Source organism: Engraulis encrasicolus, chromosome 14 (assembly GCF_034702125.1).
Source record: "Engraulis encrasicolus isolate BLACKSEA-1 chromosome 14, IST_EnEncr_1.0, whole genome shotgun sequence".
NCBI lineage: Eukaryota > Metazoa > Chordata > Actinopteri > Clupeiformes > Engraulidae > Engraulis > Engraulis encrasicolus.
The window spans coordinates 13,413,700-13,438,699 of NC_085870.1; the positions used below are offsets into that span (position 1 = coordinate 13,413,700).

Sequence of the window (25,000 nt, forward strand, 5' to 3'; positions counted from 1 at the left end):
ATGGATTACAAATCGTATTAATATTTTTGCATCCGTGTGCATGTATGTGCACAAACCGTGAGAGGGAGTTTATCTGAACTGTCTATTAATAATTTAACTTGTAGTTTGATTTGTTTTATGAGACGCGTTTTAAGATGGATCCTAATGACATGCTGTTCAAAAGGGGAAATAACACGTTTGCGCTGTGATTATTCAGTGGTAATCGGCCGTTACGCGTAGCCTAATGTGAAATTGGCTGTGTAACCTTTGAATGTTAAAAAAAAAAACCTCATTGAATTAAGGGACCTCCCATCTTACACAAACAGATAGCCCACTCTTCAAACAGGTGCAACTTCTAGTCTTCTAGATTGCAGTTATTAATGTAGAAGAAAAAAATCAGTCTATCTTTCCTCAGTAGCTTGTTAACTCAGTGTCTTGTTTATGTTTACTCACCCTTCCTGTCTTATGGAACCCTTTCGTTTAAAACAAAACAAAACAAAAAGAAAACGCCTGTAGTCTTCATTGAATATTTCATTTTTCACATTATTGTATGATCTTTAAGTAAAGACAGCAAATGGCACTGGGGGTGCAGGGGACACCCAGGCAAAATAACGGGGGAAACAGAGGCATTCTAAAAGAGGGTCCTCTTATGAGTGATTCATGGGAGGAATGTCAAGAAGGAAGTGCGTTTGTGTTGTGAAAATTGTTCTCCAGTAAAGGGTTCATGGTGGAGCCAGGAGGCTCTCTGTTAATGTCCTTTCCCTCTGCACTTCCTGAGTTCTCTCCTTGCAAAGGAGTCTGCAGCAATAGTTAATTAGTTGTGACGGAAAACAATATCTGTGGACACAGACAGATGTATAGAAAGTAGGCCTACAGGCAATACATGCGGAGGCGGTGAATGAGAAAGGGTCACAATTGCACAGAAAGTTTAATAGGACATGCGTCAAGGCAGGTTGGCGGCTGCTACATAACAGGAAAACCAAGGGGTGGATTTTGTAGAGCGAGGGTGTGATCCTCCACTGTGCTTGCTGCTGTAGGCAGCTGTGATTGTTTTGAACCAATGCTTTCTTCTACATTAGTTCACAGTACAACCGCAGTGTTCATTTGGAGAGTACTCTGGGATCAAATACACTCCAGAGGATGTGAAGACTCTTTAAGAGTTGAATTGAGGCTGCAAAATGTACTGTGTTTGTGTGGTGATTTGTTCTTTTCTAATCAACCAGTGAACTCTTGCCAGCCATATGAAATGTACCATGTTAACCTGTCCTAATCAGAAATTAATATACTGATGTTGAAAAGTGAAATGTTTAGGCAACTAGATCATAACATATTAATGCAGGTGAACCTGTCCACTCTATCCATTCCCCTTTTCCACTTCTATTCAGTGTAAAATTGAAAGAAAAATGTCTGCACACTTAAATTCCCTTTGTGTTCTTTTTAATAGGCCAAGCTTTCGGTCTACTGACCTTCCTCAGGGCTCAGTTACAAATGGAACATACAAACACACATATCCACTCCACTCCTATTCAGTGACATGTCTTCTTTTGCTTGTCTCCTAGGTTATCCGAAGCAGCTGCAGGCTCCCAAACCAAAGATCCAAAGTCATCTGACGATAGAGGTGCACTCGGCCCACATGTCGAGGTCCTATCTCTCGACGCGAGGTCCTAAGCCTCCCGTGGCCCCCAAGCCCAGGCTGCTGCCCTTGGACGCGGAGGGCGACGAGAGCAGCCTGAGTGCCCTGCTCAACGGAGACTCGGCTCTCTCCGAGAGCGAGACGGAGCAGGAGAGCGAGTCGGAGGCTATACGGAACGAAACGGACGAGAGTGCCATCGTGGTCTCGGAGGAGCTGGATGAGAACACGGACGCAAACGACATCCCAGAGGAGGAGGAGGAGGAGGAGGAGGAGGAGGAGAAGGGGGATGGGGAGGAGCGGACACTGGACAATGACCCCTGTGGTGACTCCTCTGGACCTGTGGAGGATCTGGAGAGGGATGGAGTGAAAGAGGAGGAGGAGGAGGTGGAGGAGAAGGAGAGGGATGGGGTGAAGGAAGAGGAGGAGGAGGTAAAGGAGGAGGAAAGGGTAAATGAGGAGGAGGAGGAGGAGGAGGAGAAGGAGGAGTGTGCAGAACAGGATGAGCTGGAGGGGGACAATGCTGCTGCTGGTGAAACAGCTGACACCCTCTCCCCTGGGTCAGCGCTGGAAGCTGAGACACTTTCTGAAAGTGAAGGTGATAATGCTGCTGCTGTTCTGGAGGAGGAGGAGGAGGAGGAGCAGGAGGAGGCAAACGAGGACAACTGTAATGCTTACGACACCGTTCAGGACCCCGCAGAGACTGGGCATTATGAGACATACTCTGAAATACAGGGATATCCAGACACAGAGGAATACGCAGAGATAGAGGAAGGAGCCGGGGCTGGGGCTGGGGCTGGAGACATGCAGAGCCCCAGTGGCACTGATGGTGACAGCCCCGAGGAGCAGACAGAGAGGCCTGTTGGGGAGATGGAAGAGCCAGATGGCTCGGATGGCACCTCCCGCCTCAGCAAACCCATCACGGAGCACGACAGCCAGCTGCGCGAGTGGGACAGCCGCCCAAACGACCACAGAGGATGTTTACACCCAGAGCTGCCGGAGAGCGGGGCCAGCGCAGCAGTAGAGGAACAAGCCGGGCCGTCGGCCACCTCAAACTGCTCTGACCTGCCCCCTGCATGCGAGGAGTATCCCTACGATGTGATTGGACTCTTGGACGAGAACAGCGAGTGGCAGCCCGAGCGCGCCACCAAAGACCGCTCGGGCTGCTACCGCTTTTCAGACGGCGCTGCCGAGGAGCCTTACGCCGTCATAGAAATGGTGCCTGCGGACGTGGAGGCAACTGCTGACCCAGAGGTGACAGAGGAGGCAGAGGAGGCAGAGAATGAGTGTAGCAGCAGTGACCTGCCAGAGTCACTAAGAGGACAAGAGGTGTCCAACTCAAACCAAGAGCCTTACTACATTTCGTCAGACGACGTGGCCGAGGCCGAGAAAGCCCAGCTAGAGGCGGAGCGCGAACAGGGCAGAGGCGACGCGGACGACAAAACCGCGGAGCCCGTCGACGACTACGCCAACATCGACGACTGTCAGTCAGGCGACGACCTGGACCAGTTCGAGTGCGTGTCGTCGGAGGACTACGTCGAGATCGGTGACGAGGAGGACGAGAGCGACGGAGGCGAGCGCAAGATCAAGGGAGGCAGGAGCATACGGGAGCGCAACGCCAAGCGCAACAGCTGCCAGCCGCGCGTCAGACTCTGCAACATCACGGTGCCAGCCGGCCTGGAACTGGGACGGACCCCGGAGATAACCAACCGCGTGGTGTTTGCGCACACCACCGAGGCGTTCGAGGAGGACATAGAGGACCTGGACTGCCACATCGTGCCTTTTTTCGAGGACAGCGACACGGACAGCGACGAGCACATCTACGAGGAAGCAGGGCTGGACTCTGAGGGCGAGAACTTCATGTCGCTGGACCGCAAGAGCATCGTGACGCGCTCGCGCTCCCTCTCCGGGAAGGTGCCCGGCTACGTCCCCGAGACGGTCCCCGAGGAGACGGGCACCGAGTACCAGACGCACGAGTATTACACTGTGGCCTTAGACCAAAACGGAGACCCGCTGAAGCAGACCGAGGTGAATCGCCTGATACCGTCTCTGAAGCCCAGGCGCTTTCTCCTCACCCAGCAGTCGTACTCCGTCGAGGGGCGAGATCCCCACCTCGAGGGGGAAAATTCTCCGCGGGAGGACAGGCTGAGGAGGAGAGACGACAACCTGTCTTTGCCGTGTGTCATCACCTCATCCGGAAGCTTCTCTCAGAGGAGCTGTCACTCCTCCAGCGGAGTGTCCACCCCCACCTCCATGGTCGACATCCCGCCGCCGTTCCCTCAGCTGGCCTACATCACCAAGAGGCCCGTCACCAAGAGCTCTCCCTCTCTCCTCATCCAGCACGAGTCCTCCGACAAGCCCAAGAAGAAGAAGTCCTCCTTCAAGCGCTTCCTGGCGCTCAAGTTCCGCAGGAAAGGGGACAGCAAGCCCCACGGCGACGGCAGCGTGCGCTCCTCGCGCTCCTCGTCGGAGTCCAGCCACCACGGGCACGCCCGGGTCCTGGAGCTGGACCGCAGGAGCACCAGCAGCTCGCCGCAGCTCCAGTCTCGCGTGGTGAACCAGCAGCGCACCCCCGAGCTGCCCGCCGCCTTCCTGCTCTACAAGGACCAGAGGAGGAAAGGCGTCCCCAAGACGTTCGGCAACAACAACGACAGGCGCATCTCCAGGGTGGAGTCCTTTGAGGACCGCTCGCGCCTGCACCTCATGCCCCTGCCCCTCACCAAGCCGCGGTCCATCTCCTTCCCCAGCGCGGACATGTCCGACTACGAGAACATCCCGGCCATGAGCTCCGACTACGAGAACATCCAGATACCCACGGGGAGACCCACGCGCGCCGTCACCATCACCGAGTTCTTCGACGACCGGAACCGGACGACGACCATGCCTGCCAACGACACCGACGGATATGTGGACATGAACAGCTTTGCCGGGATCGAGAACAAACCACAGACGTCTGACCAGGAAGCAGAAAGGTCTGGCTTATCATTTTCATAACATTTGGGGGGGGTAGACTAATTAATGGTCGTGTTTGTTTCTATTGAGTCTTGTCACATGTGAGCTTGATTTAAATAGGTATAAGGCTATTTTAGAACCAGGTCTTGTGTTGAATGATGTTGTCAGCCGTGACCTAGTGGTTAGAGAGTTGGTCTTTCAATCTAGGGGTTGCCGAATCCCCCCTGACCTCTCCCTACACCTCCACCCATGGCTGAAGTGCCCTTGAGCAAGGCACCTAACCCCACATTGCTCCAGGGACTGTAACCAATACCCTGAAAAATAATAGTTGTAAGTCGCTTTGAACAAATGAAAGCGTCAGCTAAGTGAAATGTAATGTAATGTAATGTTGTTCCTGTAGTTAGTCTGCTGAGCATAGTACCTCAGATAGATAACAGCATCCAACATGTTTTTATCACCCTCTCAGCCGTACACAAAACGCGTGCCTTTTAAATCAAGTGGGAATCGCTTGTCCATGTGGCAGTGGGACCACGTTCAGTTTAACAAATGGATACAGTGTTTCCCAACCTTTTTTGTATTGCGTACCCCCTAAGCTTCTTAGTTGTGCCATGAGTACCCCCTAATTCATGTTCTATATCGCTTTCTCTGTCCTGATGTGACTGCTCCATACATTTGTTATAATAATAACATTTTTCTAAGTACCCCCTGCAGTGTGCTCGCGTACCCCTAGTGGTACACGTACCCCTGGTTGGGAAACACTGCTCTAGTAGTATAATGTGTGTATTATGTGCAGGGGCTTGATTGCTTACTGGGGACTAACCAGTTTCACCAGCCAGGGAGCGCGGTGTGTTTTCGTGAACAGCCTGTGTCTTTGAGGATCATTGAGTTTTTTGGGTAGAATTGATAACGCGTGTGGGAGGATGGAGCTCATTGTCTGGGTTTTCATGTAGTTCTCACACGGCACACAGTATATGTAATTTTGCTCCTCCTCACCGGCTCACTATTCAGTTGGAAGTGGATTAAAAAAGCCAGAGCTATTCTTCTTCTTTATTACACCCCGCTGATAGGGGCAACCCTGTGCCGTGCGGCGGAGAGGAGAGGAGAGGCGAAAACAAAAGTGGGAAATAAAGGAAGGAGACAGAGCGATCCCAGAGCGAGAGAAAGAGAGGGAAGCGTGTGTGTGTGTGTGTGTGTGTGTGTGTGTGTGTGTGTGTGTGTGGGTGTGTGAGAGAGAGAGAGAGAGAGAGAGAATGAGAGAGAGAGAGAATGAGAGAGAGAGAGAGAGACAGAGAGACAGAGAGGGAGAGAAAGAAAGAAAGCGAGAGAGAGGGGGAGAGAGAGAGAGAGAGAGAGAGAGAGAGAGAGAGAGAGAGAGAGAGAGAGCAAGGATGTGCAGAAGCTCCCTGATGCTGAAGTTTTGAACTGATGTTATTAAAGGTAGCTCTCCTGAGCCCTCTGGCCCTGAGGGGGTAGTGAGAGAGAGAGAGAGAGAGAGAGAGAGAGAGAGAGAGAGAGAGAGAGAGAGAGAGAGAGAGAGAGAGAGAGAGAGAGAGAGACAGACAGAGAGAGAAAGAGAGAGAGAGAGAGAGAGAGAGAGAGAGAGAGAGAGAGAGATTTAGAGGTCTGAAATCCTAGTGACCCTCCTCTGACCAGCATTAAGTCCACTGAGACCACCCCCGCACTATAATGAGATATTTCTGTCCAGCGGCCCCCCCATGTAGCTATAAGATGACAAAGCTAAATGCCCCCCTCCCCGTACATTTTTTAAATGAATTTCTTTCCCCCCACTGAAGTACACCTGGGAAATTTCCAACCACCGCTTCTGTGTTAGTCCTTTTCCTTGTCAGTTACAACACGTGTTCATTGTAGCCACTTATCTGAACTTCCCCACCCCCGCTATTTATTAAGGCTGCTATACGCACATCAGAGAGTTGAGGCTATTAGCCGGTATTGTTCTGTATGACCCATGGCAAATATCGTCATACAATTACCAAAACAAGAACGCCCCATCAGCAGATGAAGAGTGCAATACAATACCATTCCCCTCGTCTCTTCGCTTGTAAGTGTCACTTTTACTTTCTTTTTCTTTTGTAAGAAAAAAAAAAAAAGTTTTTAAGTTCTCATTATTGGATTTTCAGGCTTTTATTATGACTTGATGGTGTGAGATGAGACAAGAGCGGGGGAGAGAGACTGGGTAGGACTGGGACAGGACCCAGGCCAAATTCGAACCTGGGTCTACATGGGTATGGACAGCCAAGCCGACGAGGGGGGCAAAGGGGTCTGTTGTCCCGGGCCCAGGCAGAGAGGGGGCCCATAGTTGGGTCCTCATTACATTGAATGTATTGGGTGGGGGCCCTTTCAGATTACTTTGTCCTGGGCCCAGCCAAAGCTGTCAGCTGCCCAGGGTATGGAAGCCCATTTATGGTTGGGGGACTTTAGCCTGATTATCATCGACTTTCAAATCTCTTCCAGACTTGGTCTGACCAAGAGCATAACAATTAACATTTCCCAAACAGCATTTTCCATATGGCCTCCCTTGGTTTATTAATGATTGTTTGCTTCCCAACAAAGTGGGAGGAGTTCCCGTATTTGCGGGAACTCAGAAAGTACTTGCATTGCCTCTTGACCTGACTGGTAGCAAGGCTGAAGCTGTTGCGTCACTAGGAGGGCACAGCCTCGCTAGGGGGGCTTAGCCTGCTGCGCCACTGTAGCACCACTAGCCTTACTTTCGTTTTCAAGCTTACTGTCTGTGTCAGAGCCTTGCTATTGTGGTATCTACATTTGAGGTGTTTTGTCCAGAGCTGTATAAAGTAGAAGTGGGAGTGTAATTACAACACTAGTAGTATGATATTACATGGTTTCAACTTTGTAATATCATGCTATGAGTGTTGTAATTACATCTGTAAGAGTAATTCACTTCTGCGTTATACAACAATGGTGTTATCCACGAATGCAGCGTCTTCATGGAGATGAGAGACCTCCTTTCCTCTGCTCTGCTCCGCTCTACTCCTCTCTATGCTCTGCTCATAGGGATGGCTGTTGCCACGCGTCTGAATGTCATTCCATTACGCAGACAATGATCTGCGAACCCGGGGCCTCCTTTTTTCTCCTGGTGACATTATTGATTCGCTTCATTGTGCAGGCAGCAATCTCACAGCGCTGTGTGTTCTCAGGCATGCGGGCACTCTCTAAAAAGGGGGGCCTATTTGCCACTCAGTCTCCCCGGAGAATCCGCTGTTGCTGTTGCTGTTGCTGCTGCTGATGCCGTTTTGTTTAGTGTTGGGCTTTTTTCTCTCTCCCTATCTCCCTCTCTCGTCCCTTAAGCGCTTGCTGGTGAGTTGACATTGTTACCATCCGTCCTCAGAAAGCCGGTCACTGACAGCGCCATGATTGATTGACTGAGCATTAAGCAGTTGTTGTTGTTTTTTTACCTACCTCCTCCTCCTCCTCCTCCTCCGCATCCTCCTCCTCCTCCGCATCCTCTTCTTCTTCATCGTCTTCTTCTTCTTCTTCTCCTTCTTCTTCTTTTTTCTTCTATTTCAGCCAATTAAGCAGGTGTTGGTGTTGTTGTGCTGCTCTGCCCAAGAGAAGAGTTTGCAGAAAAAGGCAATTAGCCAAAATGTGTCATGAATCTGTTTCTCTTCAAAAGATTTGTTTGTGTGTGTATGTGTGTGTTGGACCCGAGATTGTGTGCTTTTGTGTGTGTGGGGTTGTGTGTGTGTGTGTGTGTGTGTGTGTGTGTGTGTGTGTGTGTGTGTTTGTAAGTGTGTGTGTGTGTTTGTAAGTGTGTGTGTGTGTGTGTGCAAGGGTGTGCGCGCGCGTGAGACTCAGTTTCATCACACTCTGGAAACCACAGACAAGGGAAGAATTAATACTCCATCATTTATGCGACTAATTAATGTGTGGAAACAATGGTCAATATCCATTAGTGGAGTGCATCTGTCTTTTTTTTGTAGTGCTTATACAAATTGCAGGAATGGAGAGCTAAAATAAATAGCTTGCCGATGAGAGCTGTACTTGGTGGTGGTGGTGGTGTAATGTCAGCTTGGCTCCAGTTCCCAAACACAAATAGAGATCTATAAGTTTAATGGTTTGTTGGATGGCTATCGGCTTGTGTGGGCTCTGGCTGGCTCTTGCAGTCCAAAGTCCATTAATTTCTCACAAAGACAGTTCATTTGGTTCAGTGCTAGCCACTAGGATCAACAATGCTGGGGGAGCCTGAATGAGACATTTGTTTCAGTTCGGGCCGAACGAAGACTGTCCATTACCCCTGCCGCCGCATAATGGTTCATTGTTGGATAGTTATACCTTCTATTAGGTTTTATTGTTACTACGTGTTGTCAGGGCCGCTGACAGCTTTGGCAGGGCCCAGGACAAAGTCATCTGAGTGGGCCCCCCACCCCAACCAATACATACTACTATGTAATGAGAACTCAGCTCTGGGCCTGCTCTCTCCCGGTGACAACTGAGACTAACTTACCCCTTTGTCCCCGTTGTCGGCTTCCCTGTGTATTATTGCGCTCCCGTTCAAACTGCGACTTTGCGGCTCAGGCTAAAGGCGTAAAGGTGATGCAGGACCGAGGCGATAACGTCTGAGGGAACATGTGTCCTTCTACCCTAGACAGATGTACTGTGTGACAGAAAGGATGTCACATATGGGAGCACATATGGGAACACATGGAATTCAGGGCTGTAGAGTAGAAGTGAGCTATTCACATTCTTCTCTTTCTTTTCTAATACAATTGTTCCACCCCAGTCACCATCTGTGCTGATGAGCTGAAGGGAATAATTTGATGACGGTCTGTCTGTCTGTCTGTCTGTCTGTCTGTCTGTCTGTCTGTCTGCCTGTCTGTCTGCCTGTCTGTCTGTCTGTCTGTCTGTCTGTCTGTCTGTCTGTCTGTCTGTCTGTCTGTCTGTCTGTCTGTCTGTCTGTCAGTCTGCTACTGCACCTGGCTCTGTGCTGTTCTGAAACTGATGAGTCAGTGAGATTCCTGAACTGCAGCAGTGGAGTTAGTGAAGCTTGAGGTTGAGTGTGTTCGTCTCGCTCTCTCAGTCACTCGCTCCCCCTTGTTTGTTCATTGTCTTGCTCTGTGCTGCTGCTGCTCCTGCTGCTGCTGCTGCTGCTGCTGTGGAGCGTTTTGGACGTGGCCGGCTTGACTAATCTCCGGTACACTGTGTTTTATGGGTGTGGGCCCCAGTGTAAGGGCGTGCGGTGCAGTGCGGTGCGGTGCGGCGGCCCAGGGCCAGGGCCAGGGCCCAGGCAGGCAGGCAGGGTGGACCCCGATGGCAGGCACGCTGAGGTCATTGCCGGGTCATCCCGGGGGAGGAAGTGTCCTGCCTCTCGGCTTCCACCTTGCTGTTTACAGGAAATGCGGGACAAGGGTGGAGGGTGGTTGGGACGAGGTGGGAACGAGGGTCACTCTGGCTGGCTGGGTTGGGGTGGAGACCGACGGGCCTGACTCGGAGTTCCCAGACTCCCCCGCGGCCAGAGAATAACAAGGCGAGGTGTGGCATTGTTAGGGAGAAGACCAAACACCAGACAATGTTGTTGTTTTTCCAGCGAGATCCAGATTTGGGAGGCCTTTTTTGTTGTCTTAGTGTGTGTGTGTGTACTATGTATGTGTGTCTAGTTATTTGTCAGATTGTGTTTCAGCATCTTATCAGTCACCATTTCCTCACTCATCAGTCAGAGTATATGTTTATTTTTGGGTGGGCGGGGAGGCTGTCACTGAAATGTTTTACTGCACAGCGTAATCGATATGAAATACTGTATTCTGGTAGTGGGCCTTTGACTTTCCACCAGTGACTGCTGAGGTTAAGCTGAGGGGGTCTAACCAAATCTTAAAGTGAAATTGTGAAACCCTGAAAATAATTGGAGTTGCTTAATCCCTGTTTAAGTGCTTTGACATTAGGAGTTCACTGGTTTCCTTCTTTTCTTTCTGATGCCGCATATAAGACTTTCAGTTTTATGCTGTCGGCCATGTTTTCCTGTCCAGACCCTGCCTGATACACTGAAAATGGAAGACCAGTAAAGCCAAATTACTATTGTGCCCATATATCACATTTGTGCTATACATGTAGTTGCCATCCTATTAAATGGAAGCCTTAGAGCACAAATACATTTAAGCCTCAAACTTTGTCTGTATATTTATATGCCACTTGATGTCTTATTTCCTCTTTTTAGGATGTCAAATTGATTCGGTTAATGAAGTCATTTCAGCTGTGGTTATTGCTGGTGGTTATTGTGGTCGTAATAGCGCCATTGGTAATAAGAGGAGCATTTCAAGCTGCTCCCCATGTATAGAGTCTGAACACTGTGCTTTAGAAACAATTGATTTTCATAACCAGAACTTCTCCTACCCATCAAGGTGTGAAGAACCTATGTATGCGTGCTATACGTAGACATCCATTGTGTGCACCTAGTAATTTTGCCCCTTGTAAATTAGCCACTGGGGGTTGTAAATGGGAGACATGGCGGTCACAGGAGCAGCGATTTCCCCCCCGTAATTGCCCTCTCTTAATGATAATATTAAAGGCGGCTGTTATATTGTTCCAACTGGCAACTTCCAGCTGATGGAGAAATTATGTAGGATGAGAGGAGTTTAGTGCTAATTGAAATGCAGGGCATATGTACGACGCTATCGAGGAATTATCCAGCTAGGAACCCAGCAGGGAAGCTCTGCTTTATGGAAATCACTACAGTCGAGGCAAAAAATATGTCGTCTTGAACAGGAACTGATGCAGGCGTTGAGGGCAGACTGTTTTTTTTTTTTGAGGTAATAACTCAGCACGATAAATAATAAATGCCATTTATTGCCCATAACGTAGCAGAATAGATTTATGATTTTCATCGATTTAATTTATGAATCGTTGCTCGGATGCAAAGCACTGCATTATCTTTATGGACATATTTTTAATATTTATTTTATTGATTTGGCTGTGTCTTTGTCCCTTAGCTGAGCTTCACCTTGTCTCCATATTATCGTGACATTAATATAAGGCATCCACACCCATCCAAGCTTGTCAGTAGAGCCAGTACAATGGTATGGGTCTCTGAACTGGCCATAAAGGGAGCACAGAATGTCAGAGGAGGATGTATTTCCTTATATGGTCTGTATGTGTATGGCCTGCTTCCTGATCCATGAGACTGTACTTGAAGTTCTTGATGTACTGTACGCAGTAAAGTAGGGAGAGGGGGACAAAGGGGTCACTTGTCCCTGGCCCAGGGAGAGAAGGGGCTCAGAATTGGATCCTCATTACATTGTATGCATTGAGTTTGGGGCCCTTTCAGTTGTCTTTGTCCCGGGCCCAGCCAAAGTTGTTAGCCGCCCTGACTTTACGTGATGCGATTTTTGTAGCACTCAAATTTTAAAACATCTCATAAACGCTGAAGTGATCGACACTTGAAGTTTACGAAGTGTATGAAGTTGGCAAAAAATCTCTCTGTGTGTTCCTGCTGCTTCTCTTTTACCAGAGAAACAAAACTCATGATTGTGCGTTGGGGCATTGTTCTTAATGCATTATCCACCTACTCCTCGTTTTTAGGGATCCCCAAAGAGGTGCCTATGGCACAGTTACTATGACAACTAGGAAATACTGTATAAGCCTGTGTGATGAAAATAATCTCTATATGGCACATCTGTAGCTGTGTCTACAGTATGTATTGTACTACCCTACTGCCTGGAAAGAAGGATGATTGTCTTAATGATAGCATTGTCAGTGTACAGTAGTATAATTTTTATTGTCATTTTATATACACTATCTGAATATCTGCAGTATGAATACAGAAAGAATTGCAAAGCCTCCATGCTCTCCAACACCATCACTGTCCGACACTACAGTGTATGTATAAAACACACATCTCTGTCAAGTCCTCTCAGTAAATCCAATATGCTGATGAAGTCAAGTGTGTTTTGACCAAATGTGGGAAACGGTAATCCAGCAAAAGGATTTTTTTTCCCTGTAACTATATGATTTTTAGGGGATATTTGGGACCTTTACCGCTTTACACTGCACTGATTAACACCTGAAACGCGCTTTAGGCATTAGACTACCAGCATCATTGCATGTAGGCTATTTCAGGCCTTACTGCTAATAACTCCTTTGAAAGTGTGAAAGCAGCCCATTATCAAGTGTGCCTCACTCCCATGGCTGCCTGTTACTGGATGGAAACGAGCCTCATCTGACTTCCTGTAGCCACCGGCGGCTTTGTGTCTGTGTAATTGTGAACCGATAACACACTGGTCACATTGATTGTGCACTCCAGCTGTGTAGTTCTGAATAGTGGAATCCAGTGTTTGTTTCAAATCTCCAGAAATTCCAGAAAAGAAACAAGCTCACTTCACTGCTTATAGAGTAACCTATCTGTCCCCATTAGTCTCTCTCTCTTTCTGTTTTTCTGTTTTTCTGTCTTTCTTTCTCTCTCTCTCTCTCTCTCTCTCTCTCTCTCTCTCTCTCTCTCTCTCTCTCTCTCTCTCTCTCTCTCTCTCTCTCTCTCTTTCTCTCTCTCTCTTTCTGTATGTAGCCTGTGTCTGTGTGTGTGTGTGTGTGTGCGTGCGTGCGTGCAAGACTGTGTGTGTGTACATGTATGTCTGTGTGCATGTTTGTATGCGTGCTCACAGGCTACTTGTTTGTGTGGCCCACACAGTCACTTAACTCTGCGCCCTGCGGGGCTCAGCCTCCTCCGATGGTAGTGAAAGATCTCACCGCAGGAGGCAAGAGGCAAACCCTCATCATCGCCACTCTTAATGTCCTCGCAATCTGGCCCCAGCCACGCGTGGCACTGCTGAGGGCACAGCGGTGGGTGGATGGCTGGGCATTACCAGGGCACACTTAAGGGCAATGTAGTAGAGCTCCCATTATGGCGCATCTCTTGGCTATTAAGATGGGGAGTTTGTGTGAGTGTCTGGCAGCCACCGCAACAGCGTAATGCGATCTAATGCTGAATGATTTTACCCCCTTGTTCTCTGTTTCAGGCTGAGGCAATTTAGGCTTTTCTGTGCTAAAGCAGCACTTATGTGAGTGAAGATGGATTCAAGCCAGCTTGCATAATGTTGTGTTGTGGTTTGCTGTGACTTCAAATGTTGAGTTATGTCATGCTCTGTTTGCCTGGTTAACACCAGACCTAATCACAAGTGAGATTAGGTCTGGAGAGTTGCCTATTGTAAATTCCGTATGGGGCCGGAATACTTGGCTATTATGACACACTGCCCTGCTCTCTGATTGGGCAGAGAAACTGTTAAGGTCGGAATGCTTGGCCATTATGACAAAGATCCCATGATCTTGGATGTTATGAGTCATCCTCCCCAGACTGTCTTTCAGATCGAAACGATTGTGTAGAATTAAAGGCAGTATGGGAGTTCCCAGGCTAATGCTCTGTCATAGACTGCTGAATGATTGTCTCTGAATGTCCAGAATGTTTGTAGCTTTGCATGGTATTGTGCTTGGTACCAATGCATGATGTATAGTGTTTGTGTTGTGATTTGTTTGGTGTGTTGTGAGCATCATGTAAGTTTGTGTGCATGTAACATACAGTGGTAGTGCTGCTAATGTGGATGATTGCATAGTCATGCCTTGTAAAGAGATTAGCTAAGACATTACTGATCATTATCTCTCTCCTCCATCGCCTCTTCTCAATAGCGCCTACACGGAGCCATTTCCTGTGTTGCCAGCGTCCACCAGCCTTTCGGCGGAGGAAGACCACGGTCGCACCTCAGAGGAGGAAGATGGCTGTGGGGACCATGGATACGAAAGACAGGTTAGCACTCTTTACAACAAACCTGTGTGAAAAACATTACTTTTCCTACACAGTAAATTATGCAGTGTTATTTCAACACATAGGGTGTCGATTTCGCATATTCTAGAGTGTAATTGGTCCCAGAGCACTCTCTAAGTGTTGAATTCACACTGTATTTTTAATGTGTAATGAATCATCAACATCCCCCAATGAATCATCAGCTCTCCCAATACTCCCAATACGGATTTTGGGGACACTGATGATGCCCAGCTTTTTGTTTTGGGATTTCTATATTTTCGGCTTTTAATACAGTTTCACTGATAGCAATGTGCGACTCCTTTTTCTTCCCAATGAATCATCAACAGACATGCCGCCATGGTGAATTTCTTGCATGCAAAGTGTTATTAATGTGTTATTAACAGAATAAAGGGCCTCTCTTTCTTTTACTCTTTCTTTTTGGACTTTGCGGAAGAGAAAGAAAAAAAGACAGTTCCTTCTATGTTTGCATTTCCATTTCAACAGAGCCTTGTTACCTCAAACTCTCAGCCCTTTGGAGTGTGTGTGTGCCATTTATGATCCATTTCAAAAAGTTCAGGAAATGGAAATGTGGAGGGGACACAGAAACGTCCAAAGGGACCCAAACAAATGGCTGCAATCCACCAAATATATACATCCTGCCAGTGCCGAGACTGGTGATTAGCGCGCAAATCAATGGCCACTTTGTTGTCGCCTATGAAAAACCCCAGCGCCGCTCATCCATAATTCATCTGAATTTTAAACTGTGTATTTGCCAAAAGCTTTCACGTTGATGTTCTGCTTTAATGAAATGATCAGTCTTGTTTTGACAGCATTGGCTGAAATAGGCAGCGCGGAGGAGGAGAGAGAGAGAGAGAGAGAGAGATCAGAGAGATACAGCAAGAGAGGGAGAGAGAGAGAGAGTATGAGTGAGAAGCATATGCATGTGTGTGAGAGAGAGACAGAGAACCAGAGGAGACAGAGAGAAGATAGAGAGATGAAAGAGAGAAGACGCCTCCTGGATTGTCATGACTGTTTGGCATATGACACGCAGGGGCCGTGTTGCTGAAGCTGAAATTGCTTTAAATGTGTGCCTCTGTTCCCTCCCCCCCTCTCTCCCCCCTCCCCCACCCCCCCTCCCGCTGCTCTGCCGGCTGTCACTCAGATTGATGGCCGATCCCGAGCCTACTACGTGGCCAAGGAGCTGCTGGACTCGGAGAGAGAGTAAGTGTCTCGCTTTAACGTATTCAGCACCACAGCACCCAGCCTGCCTCTGCCTCTCTCTCTCTCGCCGTCGCAGGCACGCCTAGCCTTCATCACTGTCTACGCTAATTCACACAATAGCATCCACACCCCTAACACCATGCTGACAGCCAATTACACCGACGTTGCGCACAAGATATTGGATTTTGGAGGTGCTTCACTGAGCAGTATTTTCATACATAGTGGGTTGGTATCAAAAAATCCCAAGAAGAATCCATTTTTTTTCTTGCCTTTGATGTATTCAGCTGCCAGACATAAAGTGCAAGTGGTTGTTTTCCCTCTCTGGGATCATAATTTAGGAATTATAGTTTTTCTTCCTTTGAAGATGTCTACATAAATCACTGATTCTTGAAAGTTTGGCAAAACACGTCCCTCTCATAAAAATGCTAATTTTGGTGAAAATCAATTACATTTTCATGAACAAAAGTATTGATCAAGGGGTGTTGTTACACATGTACATTTGTTTTACAGGTTGAATTGTAATTGTATTATATTTCATTACTGTACACTTTCCCACCTCCTATAAAACCTTCTGTCCTAACCACAGACATATGGTAATAATTACAGTTGACTAAAAACGAAAAACTTACGGATGGAATTGAATAATATTGTCATTATACAGAAGAACATATTGAAATAGTTCTATGGAACTGCAAACAATTCTGAATTAATTCAGAATTAAATAGATCCGTTGAGTTTACTTTGATGTTTCATTTAATTCTGAATTGTGAAGTGCTTACATGCCTTTTTTAAAGTGAAATTGAGCTTCATTCAGAATTAAACTGAGTTCATTCTGAATTAAAAGTCTCATGTAAACGTAGTAAATATGACCCATATGAACACTATTGGCACTTCATTCATGTTTATGCCTTGATTTTGCTCATTTTTCCTCCATAAATGATTTTAATGATCCTTCTTTGTCTTTTCTTTTACAGACATGTAAAAGCTCTGAAGCATATTGAGGAGGTAAGAAATACAATTGCTTTATTTTAATGTTAAGTAAAGAGTTTGAGGTGCGCACAACCACACTGAAGGTGCAGGACAAAGTCAGACAACTATGAGAATGAAGTGGGTCTCAATTTGAAGAGTGAGTAGCTCGAAAACGTACACTGGGAAGATTTTTTTTTAAATCAAAATGGGAGCAAGTGTGCGGTCACTCAACTTCGTTAAAGGGTTATCCATTGTCAACTCACCAGATTCACAATCTCAGCTTGGATAATGAACGTACCTGTAGGGAAGTGATGCTGACAACTACTGTAGGTGTGTAAGGAGGGGGTTGTGGTCTTTTCAGTGTCATAGTTTCATTAGTTCTCCACATTGACACTGTCAATGGTTCTCCAGCAGGCCTGTGTAGGCAGTAATGTTGACTCATAATGCACACCGTTCATTCGCCAGTGGAATGCTGCCATCAATGAAAATACTTCACTACCATATTACTACGCTACTATGACATTACACAGAGTCTCAAGAAATACATCACGACTTGGTCTTTGACATTCTGGTAACAGTACATTTATAATGGTCTTAAACGCATTAAGGTCTTAGCAAAGGCGTATCAGTTTATATGTGAGACAGACGTCCTTTGATGTAAGAGCATTGGCCTGCAGTAGATTGGCTGCACTGCATGTATCATAGAGTGATGCAGAGCACATGCCTTTTTGTCCATGCTGGGCATCATTCAGTGTTTCCGCGTAAACTAAGGGGAAGGGAAGTACTTCCTTAGGTGAGGTCTATGACGTAGATGTATCTCAGAATATGACATCATCTACCACTGTCTACAAAGTTAAGGACCCATTCGAGTATATTGAGTATATTAGACAACGTAAAAGGATCTAGCCCAGGCATTACTGAAATACATAACAAACATAAACTGGAGAAGTGTTACACAATAGTTCTCCAGGCCTGCCCCCCTTAAATCTAAGAGCAGGTTTATCAGTGTTGTTTCAGACGGTCAGACAGACTTCCTCATCGTGACAACATGGGCCTGCAAGCAGGTGTATGTGTGTCATACAGTGACGCAGACCGCATGTGTGCACTTTTCGTTCACACAGACCATCACATCCACATTCACATCCATTCAGTGTGTTTGGTAGTAAGGAGAAGGGAAGTACGTCAGTAGGGCAGCACCATGAAGTACAATGAACCTCACACTCAGAGTTTAGCCATACATTACTAGCCCGTATCTTATCATCTCCTACTACAGATATACGTGTGGCATGTCACACTCTGTTTAATCCATTTGCTGCGTATACGTAGGCGCCCAGAGCGACATAGACACAGTATTCAGGCTCTTGAGATTTAAGTTTTTTTATTATCATTTTGGGTATGTTAGAGCTGAATGAACACATCACAATGCAAAATGAGGGTCCTAGCTTTTAAATGCATTTTATTTCATGTTTTTATGTGCTTCGGAAGCTGAGATATTTAGGTCTTTATAGGCTGAGGGCACCCTTTCCCAAAAGGTCCTAGGTATTCGGCAGGTGTTTTTTGCAGGTGCCTTATATTAGGCTTAAATGGGTTAATATATGCATTCCCAGTCCTCATTTAATGTCAAGTATGTTTGAAGGCGAAAAGGACTCTGAGGTGGGTCTATCCCAGGCATTCCTGAAATACATAACAACATAAACTACTGAAGAAAAGTGTCACACATTAGATTTCAAGCACAAGTCCAAGTCCAAGAGCAGGTTTATCAGTGTTGTTCCAGTCAGACAGACTTCCTCATTGTGACAACATGGGCCTGCAAGCAGGTGTAGGTGTGTCATAGAGTGACGTAGACACATCCACATTCACATCCATTCAGTGCGTTTACTAGTAAGGAGAAGGGAAGTACGTCAGTAGGACAGCACAATGAAGTACATTGATCCTCACACTCAGAGTTCAGCCATACGTTACTAGCCCGTATGTTATCATACTACTAACAGATCTACGTGTAACGCGTCACACTCTGTGTAAAATATGAATTCCCACTCTGGTCATTGAACGTCAAGTACGTTTGAAGGTGGTCTAGCCCAGGGATTCCCGAAATACATAACAACATAAACTACTATAGAGAAGTGTCACAAATTAGATTTGAAGTAACATCGACGTCCAAGAGCAGGTTTATCAGTGTTGTTCCAGTCAGTCAGACTTCCTCATCGTGACAACATGGGCCTGCAAGCAAGTGAAGGCCTACGTGTGTCATACAGTGACGCAGACCACATGCATGCACTGTTCGTTCACACAGACCATCACATTCGGTAGTAAGGAGAAGGGAAGTACGTCAGCCTCATGATGTAAACTGTACCTCAGCCCCACAGGTCAGCCATAGGTTACAAGCTGCCGTATATTTACTCAAACAACATTTGGACTTTTCTCTTGACTCTTCAACACGTGGGTGATGGAGTGCAAGGATATTGTTTGAAAAATGGCCCATCTGATTACACTGAGTTTTTGATATACTGTGCCTGGCTTGCACCCATATATCATCTACCACTATCTATATACGGGAGAAGGGGGGAAGGTCTGATACTATTTACATGTTCTGTTCCCAGTTCAATTGTGCTTGAAGTATTAAAAGTACCCCTGGGGTAGGATTTACATACGGTAGCTGAAAAATAGAAATATGCAAAGATTAAGCACACTTTCGGCAGGTCCCCGCAGGGCTGTGTGTCACATGTGTTTGTTATGGGGCAGTATGGTTTTGGGGTAGTAGCATTAATACTTAAAGAACTGTCTTTGTAGCTTGGCCTTTCCATTTATTTTCATTAGCTCTTTTGTTCCAAACTGTCAAAATGTGGTTCTAGCTGGGAGCACCAGTGGGTATGGAGGGGGTAGGGAGGCAGGGAAGGGAATGTGGATGGGGTGAGATGGGGCTGGGGTGGGGGTGGAGGTGTCTGTCCTGGGCGAGTGAATGATCTTGAAGATCTTCTGTGTGATGGACGCACACGGGGTAGTCATGTGTCTTCTGCCTCTAACAGCCAGAAAGTCACCTTCACCCAGCACATAGTGCTTTATATTATAAATGTGACCTCATTCCTGCATCATAGCATTTGCACAATAATTTGAGTGATGCAAAAAAAAGTGGTATGGGGAAATTATGCCATAATTCCTAGCCAGGGAGAGGGGTGGGGGAATACCCTTCAGCAAGGTACATGGCCTTTGAGGACTTGTAGTTTGTACACGGACGCATAATTGGCTCATTTGAATATAAAGACGCTGCGGTCCATGGAATTTTTTTGCACGGCCCAACACTAAAACATGCTAATGTTATACAAGACAACGCAACTTGTAGTGAGACTTGATTATCCTGGGCGGCCACAGCTGTTCGCCGTCCGATCTATAAAACTCACCAGCGGACCATATACATACAGCGCAGTATGTAACCAAAAAGACAGCATGCAAATATCTCTAGTAACGAGCCATTTGCAGAACTCATAGGCATGTCAAATCGCAGCGCACAATTTATTTCATTATTTCTGTGCGGCAACACCAGCAAAAATGGTCGCCTTTTTGTAATATTAATACGGTATACATATTTATACGCTCCTGCTCAATTAGGAGTAGTGTGTTATAAAAACAGACGCCATTAATCACGGGCATGTGTTAGTCGTGGGCAGAGCAGCCTTTATTATTGCCTCGTGATGATGCCATTAAGTCAGTGCTCTACCCTCCTGTTAGAGTGGTAGTGGTGTGTGTGTGGCTGTCACCGACTGCCCCCAGACTGCGAGTAATCACGTCGGATAGGAGCAACACTCGTTGGTGCTGTAATCTCTCTCTCTCTCTCTCTCTCTCTCTCTCTCTCTCTCTCTCTCTCTCTCTCTCTCTCTCTCTCTCTCTCTCTTTATCTCTCTCTCTCTACCTTTCTCTCTCTCTCTCTTGCTCTCTCTCTCTCTCTCTACCTCTCTCTCTCTCTCTCTCTCTCTACCCCTCTCTCTCTCTCTCTCTCCCTCTCTCTCTCTCTCTCTCTCTCTCTCTCTCTCTCTCTCTCTCTCTCTCTACACCTCTCTCTCTCTCTCTCTCTCTCTCTCTCTCTCTCTCTCTCTCTCTCTCTCTCTACACCTCTCTCTCTCTCTCTCTCGTGCGTGCGCGTGCAGGCCGTACAGGATACTGTACGAGTAGCAGCCAGCCCCTGGAAAGGAGCGCCTGCCTCTATTATCTGATAATGGCAGCAACGCCCCAGCACTGTAGAATTGATTGCCTTCTCAGCATTCCTGCACTGAACGCTAACTCTTGCTCTAGTGGTGGTCTGTCTCTGCCTGCATGTCTGTCTGGGTCTGTCTGTCTAACTCTCTTTTTTTCTTTCTTTCTTTCTTTCTTTCTTTCTTTCTTTCTTTCTTTCTTTCTTTCTTTCTTTCTTTCTTTCTTTCTTTCTTTCTATCTCTCTCTCGTTCACACACACACACACACACACACACACACGCACACACGCGCGCGCACGCACACACACGCACGCACACACACAAACACACTCTCCCTCTCTCTCTCTCTCTCTCTCTCTCTCTCTTTCTTTCTGTCTGTGTGTCTTACTGTGTCTTACTCTGTCTGTTTCTCTCTCTGTCTCTCTCTCTCTCCCTCTCTCTCTCTCTCTCTCTCTCTCTCTCCCTCTCTCTCAGTATGTTTTACTGTCTCTTCCCCTCCCTCTCTCTCCCTCTCTCTCATTGCGTGCACGGTGAGGAAAGCAGACCACCGGCAGAGCAGTCCAGGAGAAAACACGCAGCCTATTGTTCCATTGTTTGATACGGAATAACAAAAATACAAAGAATTTCCAGACCCTGTCCCCAAATGGGAAGTGAAGTTATGCTTTTTGTTGTTGTCCAGCGGAATCTTGCTAAAAAACAGGCCTGTACACGCAGTCCTCTGGCCGTTTTCTCTACCCCACCCCTACCCCCCATTACTTAGAAATTACTTGAAGTTTCATTGCAACAGGACAAGGTCATTAGAAAAAAAAAACATAACATCAAAATATCATCTAGATATAATGGCATTTTGAGGCAAATATCTAAACATTTTCTCCTCAAAAACATTTGCTTCTGTAGAATAGAGTTTTCTTATTATTATATGCTGTATATGTGCCTGCCTGGCTGTCATTCTTCTCCACAGCTTAGCCCATAAATGGCTCCCATACAGCACGGCTGCTGTCGGGTATCCCCACTCCTCTACTTAGACTTAAAGACTGACTGCGGAGATGGATATGATTCGAGTTATCCTCGATAGGATTTGGCAAGAATATTTGTTTGTTTGGCCATCTAGACCATGGTGTCTACAGATCCTCCTTTATGTCTCTATTGGAGACTGTGGACAGGGGAAGGGTGCTCACGTGACACCTCACGGGAGCTAAAACCAGGCCCATAAAGTAGCCGGGCTGATTCACGGGAGCAGTGACAAATTGTGACTCAGTTGAAATCGATGGCGATTGATTAATGCGAGATCCTGAGCAGGACTGCCTGTCACAGGATTATCTCTCAGTGTGTATGTCAGGGGCGCGTTTTTATGTCAAGCCAGCCGTGAGAAGTGAAATTGATCAGGCTCAAAACAACATTGTCCTTCCAGACACATCAAGGCTTTGGGTTATTTATGGTGTTTTCGCCCATCTTTATCCACAGACATGACCGAAGCGAAGCTGCCCGTTTTTACCCCACAGACTAACTCCTAGACTTGACCTTCTTTCTCTTTCATCTTTTTTTGTTCTTGTTGCATTGGAGACACATGGACTCTTTTTTCAACTCTTCTAGTTGTGAAGATGTGAGTGAATAAGCTGCTTGGCCGAAGGCATCAAAACAAACAGGCGATCAATCAAAGATTTCTTTGACGCTTTATATGCCCCTCTCTCTCTCTCTGCAGTCTTTATGTCCCACATAACCCATAATTCCAGAAGCTTTTCTCACAGGCACGCGTCTCACATCTTCAGCATCGGTGACTCGTTCTTTTTCCGTTGAAACTGACAGCTTGAGGTTCGTTTTGGGCCAGTAATCCCAAGCATCTTTTGTGAAATTCAATAAACCGCTCCTTGCGGTACCATAGCTGTCCACCTAAGCTTTAACCATGTTTAAGCATTCAGACCTTGTTGACACACATTGCGTTCAAAAAATAGAAAGATTAGCAGAACGATTTGGAGATACTGACCCATCAATCCCAGTTTATCAACGATGAGATTCAGTAGCACAGAATAGGTAGATTTGAAATTAATCACTTAGCCATTTTTGGTGGAATACTGTTCTTATTTTAAGCAATGTCAATGGAGTGATTAAAATCGTGGATAAGGAGTAGAGATATCAAAACCAGAAGGGGCGGCTGACCCTGGTATTTCATACACCCTGTCGCACCCTGGTATTTCAGCATCTCATATGTCCCACAGCTGTCTCTGCCACTGCTACCAGGGCCGCTGACAGCTTTGGCGGGGTCCACGATAAAGTCATCATGTGAAGGGCTCCCCCACACAAAACATGCAATACACTGACTGAGGACCCAGATCGAGGCCACCCACCCCTCTCCCTGGGCCCGAGACAACTGACCTCTGTGTTCCCCCTGTCGGCTTCCCTTCCCCAGTGCGGCCCAGCTGAGCTCACATAATGAGCACTGGCCTGCTATAGCTCGGTGGGGGGCTGGTGGAGAAGAAGAATGAGCTAGCACCGCACGAGTCGGTAGAGGTCAGCAAGGGTGTGTAATGATTTAGTGACTGCGAAGGTCCAAGCTCTATGGAAAAGAGAGACAGAGTGGAGAGAGGCGGAGAGATATGTGTGTGTGGTGATGAAGTGAAACGCAACGCAAGGGGCCTGGCAATAGGATTGTAAAGGTCAGGAGGACAGGTTGTAGGTAGTGGTGGTGATGGTGGTGGTGGTGACGGCTGTTAGTCGCAGCCACTGACACAGCACGGAGCAGCAGGGTCAGTGCAGTCAGGACCGACGCTAGGTATAAGCAGAGTTAGCAGAACGCTTAAGGTCTCAACCACTTTGCCCCCAAAATTGGGGCCTCCTAAATTGAGATAAACTAAAAAATTATTGTCATTATTATTTGATTATGAGGGGGGGGGCTCCTGACCAGTTATGCTCAGGGCCTCCAAAACCTTAGCAGCGGCCCTGAGTGCAGTGAGTAGGGAAGGCGACAGTGGAGGACAAACAGGTCTCTTGCCCCGGGCACAGGATGAGAGGGGTCCCAGAAGTAGGTCCTCATTACGTAGTATGTATTTGGTGGGTGGGGATGGGTGGGTGCTTTCAAATGACTTTGTTCCCAGGGCCCTGCCAAAGCTGTCAGTACCTGGCAGTAAACCTCTACCAGAGAGAGTAGAGAGAGAGAGGTTCCATTGGCCCATTGTTTCCTGGTTCTATTATGGCCCCCCTTAGGCAGACCTAGGCAGACTGTTCTATTCATTGTAGGAGCATTATGACACGGCCCTTTAGGCAGACCGGAACCTGGTCGCGTTAGGTGCCCATAGAAACCTATTATGTTGGCATATCTCTGTATACTTAAAGAATCTCTGCCTCTACTACTGAGCTATAGCTCTAGGAGCTCAGACTGTGTGAGTCTGCGTGAGTGACGTCAAAGGGGGCCAGAGAGGTGCAGCTAAATCAATGTCTCGCTAATGCATTTGGGAAGTGGGGGCTGCTCTTTGGCTGGCCCACTGTGTCTGTATAAAGGTCCCCTCTGTGCTGAGAGAAGTGGGGGTCAGCGACGTGACTCTAAGATGCCGCATGGACCTGGCTGGAAGAAAAGTGTGTTTCTCTGGCACCAGAGGTGTCCAAAGTAAAAGTAAAAGTAAAAAAAAAGAAACACAGCTTCCTTCTAGTACAGGTAACTTAGCTGAGTAACATGTAGACCTGTGTACTTGGCTTATGATCAGCTGACTTTGTACTGGTTGGATCAAGTTTGTGGTGGGTTTTTAATGTTTTTCAGTAACAACAGTCTATCTCATTACGTACAATGGAGTAAATGGTGTAGCAGCTGTGTAATATAATGTGGCAGTGTTTTCTTTTACTTTTGACACCTCTGTCTTGTATTATAGTGTGTTATAAATTGGTTGTTACCAGCATGGCAATGACCAAGTCGTAGTGCATTACTAAAGGCCCTGTGTTATGTCATAGCAGAGTAGTACTATGGTAATTAATTAACCTTTCAATGACCATTACAGCGTGCCTCAGATGGTACAGTGTGCACGGTATACACTAAGATCTGTGTCTGTGTGTGTGTGTGTGTGTGTGTGTGTGTGTGTGTGTGTGTGTGTGTGTGTGTGTGTGTGTGTGTGTGTGTGCGTGCGTGCGTGCGTGCGTGCGTGCGTGCGTGCGTGCGTGCGTGCGTGCGTGTGTGTGTTGTCTGTCTATATCTATCTGTATGTCTGACTCTATCTTTATGTCTGTCTGTCTGTGTGGCGTGGTCCGTGCAGGACTTCAGGGAAGCGGTGGCGTCGTCGGCAGGAGGAGTGGAGGGGGAGGATGGGGCCGGGGACGGGGCCG

General features: G+C 47.0%; 1 protein-coding gene across 3 annotated transcripts in view; it reads left to right on the forward strand.

Moving 5' to 3' along the window:
* The window catches only part of fgd5a (FYVE, RhoGEF and PH domain containing 5a), a 74,629-nt gene that overhangs the window by 1,028 nt on the left and 48,601 nt on the right, over positions 1-25,000 (forward strand). For all 3 annotated transcript variants that reach the window (XM_063214958.1, XM_063214956.1, XM_063214957.1), the window contains exons 3-7: positions 1,539-4,581; positions 14,201-14,318; positions 15,478-15,536; positions 16,511-16,541; positions 24,931-25,000. The exon at positions 24,931-25,000 is cut by the window's right edge and continues 112 nt beyond it. In XM_063214958.1, the coding sequence (XP_063071028.1) occupies positions 1,613-4,581; positions 14,201-14,318; positions 15,478-15,536; positions 16,511-16,541; positions 24,931-25,000 (3,247 nt within the window). In that variant the 5' untranslated portion in view covers positions 1,539-1,612. The remainder of the gene's footprint in view (positions 1-1,538; positions 4,582-14,200; positions 14,319-15,477; positions 15,537-16,510; positions 16,542-24,930) is intronic.